Source organism: Corylus avellana, chromosome 5 (genome assembly GCF_965113065.1).
Source record: "Corylus avellana chromosome 5, dhCorAvel1.hap1.2, whole genome shotgun sequence".
NCBI lineage: Eukaryota > Viridiplantae > Streptophyta > Magnoliopsida > Fagales > Betulaceae > Corylus > Corylus avellana.
Genome location: NC_142494.1, coordinates 20597876 through 20604332, shown reverse-complemented (window position 1 = coordinate 20604332; position 6457 = coordinate 20597876). Strand labels below are relative to the sequence as shown.

The window sequence follows — 6457 nt, the reverse complement described above, 5'->3', positions numbered from 1 at the left end:
TAATAATGTCTTGTTTAATGATATATATGTCACGGGGCCTCGTGTCAATTTGCTAGCCCCCTTAGTTTGTCCGGTTGCCGACTGCCGACAAATGTGAACAATAATGGCTGAAATTTGGTCATAAAAAGGTAAAAGGGCTTGCACCCACAAGGAACTTTAACATTTCTGCCGAGGACACACACACACATATATATATATATATATATATATATATATAGGGTAAGAAATAGTTAATTAGCTCTTTAGAATCCAAAAGTCAGTCAAATTAAGGTTACGGTTTTTGTTACAATCTTTTTAAGTGTTTTTATGTACCCCGATGGAGACAGAATTATTTGAGGTGTGACTTATTTTTTCTTTAGTGGTGAGAGTTTGTCAAGGCGAATGAGACTTTATAATTATTTTAGGGAGATTCTGATTAATGTGACATTTATCTATAGTTTCTGTCTGTTTTTTTTTTTTTTTTTGGGGGGGGGGGGGGGGGGGGGGTGGGTGTCCTGCATCAGCCAATAGATCAAAAACCTCAGCCTTTAACAAAGGTATCCAATTCTTTTGATCAGCTCCACATCATTAATAGATGGCAACCAAGAGGAAAAGCTTGAAGCTTCAGCCTCGAGCTCCTTCAATGTTTCCTTTCCACCAAAGTACTGATGAGCTGGTATGGCTGTCCTTCCCCAACCTCCACCAAGAAGATATTATTCCACAAGATCTGATTGTACAGGATCAACCCTCAGTGGGTGCCAACAAAATTGGAAAAGCCCACGCACATAAAATATTGTCTTCATTGAACAATGGAGAAGCAAACACTAGCAATTATGATCGCAAGAAGATTGTGCGTAGAGACACTGAACAAAAAAGAAGGCAGCAAATGGCCATTCTCAATGCATCACTTCGATCACTGCTCCCTGTCGAGATAATTCAGGTCAGAAACCTCTCTTTCATTTTCTTCCCTCCTGATCATACAACTTTACTAGGATTTCACATAATTTTAGGGTTTTGTTGATGGGGTTTTAGGGAAAGCGATCGGCATCGGATCATATGAACGAGGCAGTTAATTATATAAAATACTTGCAGAACAAGATCGAAGAATTGAGTATGAGGAGGAATAAGCTTAGAAATTTAAGTCCTGGAAATGAGAGGTCAGAAAATTGTGTTGTGGATCGTGTTATGGTCCACCCTTGTTGGGGTAGAGTGGAGATTATAATGACTGGCAATGTCAAAGAGGAAGGTTTGCTTCTGTCAAAGGTGCTTGAAATCTTGCTCCAAGAAGGATTTCGTGTGGTTAGCTGCGTTTCAACCAAAGCAAATGAAAGGTTATTTTACTCTATTCAGTCCGAGGTATATATAAAATATTTGATCAATAAATTCATTTATTTGTAGGTTTAGGGGTTTACATCAAGTGTAGGATTAATATCGATCTAATGGCTAAAACCTTTTTCCTACAGGTTGATAATGATTTGGAGGGCCTTGATCTACCTGGGCTGCAACGGAAATTGAATGATCTCATCTTGTCATCAAGAAGGGCTTCTGAAAGTGACATTGTATCCATTTGCTGATCGAGAAGCACTACTCCCTTGCTTTGAACCCTAAACTAGGTTTTGTTTTCGCATTTTTTGGGTTTTCTTTTCCAAAAATTCCTGAATGTACAAAGTTAACCTCTTATGAAACCCTTTAGAATCTGTTAAATTTCTAGAGGAATATTACAGCTTCACTGTTCAACAGCATGCTATTAATTTGTCTTAGATTGCATATTAATTATTTGATTGAAGTGCATTCATATATATATATAGCAGATAGACTAGATTGGAGACTCAAATGATAAGTTGCTTAGCTTATTCAAATGATGGTAAGTTGATACCGTTTTCAGTGGTCTGTAGAGTTTGGACCACTTAGCAGCTCCTTCCCCATAAGGAGTGAAGATAAAGTTATTGCTTCAATAATATTATACAACTCATGTGTTGATTCATATTTACCCATCTAAACATAAGGTGCTTATTTGCTGTGATAATAATATGTAGGGTACTAATAACGGTTTATCTTTTTCTTTTTTTTTTTAACTCTACGATGATGAACCCCTCCAAGACAGGGCTACTTTGTGTACCTACCCTTATCTGGTAAACCTCGAACGTGTGTAAAGTATCATATTCACATGGATATGGTAATACTTCGGCTTCACGAGTGGTCTAGTCCTAAAGAATTGTTTGCATCAAAAGAGATTCAAACTTTAGACTTGATGAGAATGCCACAAAGACCAATACTCTTACCACTTGAGCCAACCCCTTCGAGTTAAAGGTATAACAGTTTATGATGCCATTGTCACAAAGTTTAGAGTGATAACATCTATATGAGAAGGATACTTCCCCTTTTCTGTTCCGAATCTAGAAATAGATCGACAAACCAAGTGCAAGCTTTGAGTTCAAGTGGAGTCCGAGGAATGTCATTTTACCCATACATAGACCTTAATGAGATGTCTATAACATTCTTTTTTGTTTCTGGATGTAAAAAATCATTTTATGTCTATAGGTGGAGAACATATATTGCTACAGTTCATATGTATTATGATCTTTGCTGAATATCCTTCTTAATGTTTTGCACTATGGTTAGTTGCACGTAGTGCTCTTTAGTGAGTACTCTTGTTCTTGTGTAATTGTTTTTTGATTCGCTCTTTGGTTTGGGCTCATTGGTTTTTTTGTTTTTAGATTCTGCTAGGAGCTATAACTGATTGTATTATTTATTTTTTTTCTTAGAGTAAATATATTATAAATTTCTGAGTCAACGCACCAAAATTGTAAAATCCCTAAGGTTTTATTTTTATTTTTATTTTTTTCAATTTTTACTCCTTTTGTCAATCGAAAATGCAAAAAAATTCCTACCGTTAGATTTTTCTCCAAATGTTTAACACTCGTCAATCCTAAACTAAATGCACTGTTTTGCCACGTCAACATATTAATTTTTTATTAATTTAATTTTTTAAAAAAATCTATAAAAAAAAAAATTGAAGGGGTTCTAGCCTCCCCCGAAGGGGTTAGGGATGGCCGGAAAGCTTGGAGTGGCTTTCCAGCCACCCTCGAAGGCCAGAAAAAATACTTGAAGTCTGTGTCTCTTCATAAGGGTTTAGTATAAACAAAAAAGGAGGTTGAATTTCTATGGCTTGTTGTTGTATCTTGAAAGGTTGTTTCTCTTATCATGAAGGGTGTTTTGTTGAGTTTCGGTCGGTCAAACCTAACACTTACATCTAAGTATTGTTGTAAACAATTTAAATCAAATGCAGTTTTTTCCATTTTCTTTGGAATGTTTTCATTTTCTAACAGCCATTTAGCCGGGAGATCTATTTCAGACTATACTACTAATCTGGGTACTCTAACATTTGCTTCACGAGAATGTGTCTGTATTTGTAAAGTTTTATCTTTGGGACTTTTGACAAGAGCATGAACATTCATATTTGTTTTCACGGACTTGTAGTAGAACCTGTAAATTAATGCTAAAGGTTGGCTTAATCCTTCTAACATATTATAACCTGTTATTTTGATGTTCAATGTTAAAGCTATTAGAATCTGGAGATCACTTAAACTTAAAGTGAAATCAGGGAAACAATCAAAATGGATTGGTCCTCTGTAAACCCCACCCCATAGGGGTTGGGGTGGCTTTCCAACCACCGCTAACCCCTTCGGGGGTGGCTTTTCGGCCACCACTTCAATTTTTTTTTTTTTTTTCTTTTTTTTTTTTGCTTCAGAAACTCTCAATACCAATTATATTGTGCTTATATGTACACATGCACACGTTTGTGTGTGTGTATATATATATATTCCGATCTTCTTCGTTTCAAAACTAATTAATCTTAACAAATTGCATTCTTATCAAATTGCATGCAAATTCTTCTCACTTCTTTTTCTCTGTTGGTTCTTCTTGTGCTTGCATGCGTTACCTCGATCTGTTGACATTCCTGGCCATAGCTTGCAATGTTTTTTGAAAATTAATCAAGGTACCGGTAGCTTTTACTTGTGAGGCTTCTTTGGCATGTCGATCTGGGCAATTGCTGCACAGAAGAAAGAAAACTTGAGCAACCATCGGACTTTGCTGAATACAATTTCCACTTAAGAATAAGGAAATAAAAAGCCAAAAAAAGGGAGGAGAAGGATAGTGGGGGTGATTAAAAACCTAACTTTTCATATGATCACCTAGCTAGAAATATATATGAAAATATAAAATAGAAGAAAATAGTGAAAGCAAAAGAAAAAGAACAAAATAATGTTTTTTTTAGGTGAGGTGCCTTAAAAGTTAAGGACTACGTACATTCTTATTGTATTAAGGTGTGTTGTGTTTAATTTATAGAGAAATTAAGGGGTGACAAACAAGCGCAAAGTGTTGAAAATAAGGCAACTTGTGCCAAACAAAGTAAGCTGCTAATAAGAAAAATATAAACCAACTTAATAAAGAAAAACCTAAATTTATTCTTCAACTTATCATATAGATTTAGAGAAATTGTAGTAGAAAGTCGGTTATCCTAATTGAATGAGCATTTGGCATTACATGAAATTCTAAAAATTTGATTGCAATTATTTTGCACATGGGATGTTTTTGGGGTGTACGTGCAGTAATTAGCAAATGATCTTGCTACTCATAATGCCATAATGTTCATAAAATTTTGATATTATATCATAGAACTTATTAAAAAAAACTATTAAAATACAATAAACTCTAGAAATATTGATCTACTAATTAGAATTTGAATTTAAGACCCAATCTCTTATGAGGTAGACAGGATTGCCAATAAATTCCAAATTTTCTATTTGGAATTGTTTTTTTATAACCACTTGCTATATCTTTTGGTTTATGCTTTTACTTTGTTCTTCGTGACATACCTATTTAATATGATGACAAAAAACAAAAAACCAAAAACCAAAAAAAGGCAAATCACCTATGCTGCATTTGACGAGGTCCAAATGAATTAAAGGGTATTTGGGATTGCGATTTCATAAGAATTGAATAATCTGCATTTTTAAAATATATTGCAAAACGTAAAGTGTTTGGTATTGCGATTTAAAAAACACTTAATCTAAAATAAAAAAAAATAAAAAATTACAATTTTTATAAGCGGGCTAAGAGGTAAATTAAAGGATCTATATATGATTCAAGTGGCTGGATAAGCATCATATGTATGGAGATTTTTTAATATTAAATGGCAGTAAATGGATGGGATTGGCAGAATATCGAACTAGAGCAATGATTCTTCACTTGTTTGATCAATTTTTTTTAAAAAAAAAAAAGAAAAAAATTTATTTGTTTGATCAAAATTAAAGCATAAAGATTGGACCTTTTCTGGCTATGCTTGCTGTTGTCGGCCAGCTCATGGGTCTTCTTCACTGAGCTGGGCCTGAGTTATCTGTTGGTCCAAACGAAGGTTAACTGTGCCTTTGGACTATATTAACAGAAATTAGTGCTCTTTTATGAACACGGTAGGTCGTATGAGCTGTCTCCATTGAAATCCACAAATTTTTCCTCATCGATCAATTTTTGTCCAAATAGGATCAAAACCTTTATATATATATATATATATATATATAAGATAAAAAAAATAAAATAAATAATTAAATGAACAGCTTGTGAACGGTTTCATCCACGTGAGATTTTTTTTTTTGACATGTCCGCACAAAGAAATAAAAATGGGAGAGGCCGATTTAATTTAATGACATTTGCTTCATAAGATGTAGTCTCTCATCGATTAAGCTACTCATTGGGGACCATCACGTGAGATTTGCGCTTGCAAGAATGACAAGGCCCAACTAAATTACTGCAGCCTTGGGCTTTATTTAATTGGTGAAATTTGGGCTTATGTTTAATTATTAGACCACTGGCCATTTACATATGTACTAGAAACGAATTAGAATTTTTTTCAGTTCATTAGAACGGGAAAATATCTAGTTAATTATATTTGAAGAATATTTTTGTTTATTTAAAAAGTAAAAAGATAAAAATATTCTTCACATATAAAAGAAAAAATAAATAAATTAAATAAGAAAATAAAAAGGAAGTATGACCTTTCAAGAGGCCGGCCTTTCCACATATCATAAACATAATATTCTATATATACTACGGATTATAATAATCGTTGAGAATGTTTAATAAGAAAATTTAAAATGTGACATTTCCAATGGAAAAATGTAGCTTGACATAAATAAACAAGCACTAGAATACATAAGTTTGAGGGCCTCTAATGAACAGCCTAAGCTTGCTCTTAATATTAAACAACAAATTCCTTGACTTCCAAGGCTGCCTTTTGTCTCTACCATAGGACTCCTTCCTGTTGCTTTGAAGTATCCGATATATTTTGCTTTCTTCTTGCTTATGATCAGACAATTTTTTTCATCTCTCTCTCTCTCTCTCTCTCTCTCTCTCCCTCTCCCTCTCCCTCTCCCTCTCTCTCTCGCAGCATATAAATCAATTCAATTTGTCATATATC

At 34.0% G+C, this 6457-nt stretch overlaps 1 protein-coding gene across 1 annotated transcript; it reads left to right on the top strand.

The window, feature by feature from the left end:
- The first annotated feature begins 574 nt into the window (after positions 1-574).
- Positions 575-1709, top strand: LOC132181984 (transcription factor bHLH118). The gene is given in 4 exon segments (XM_059595199.2): positions 575-919; positions 1012-1335; positions 1443-1533; positions 1536-1709. Coding segments are annotated over 4 exon segments (897 nt in total). The 3' UTR covers positions 1673-1709.
- Positions 1710-6457: the final 4748 nt, after the last annotated feature.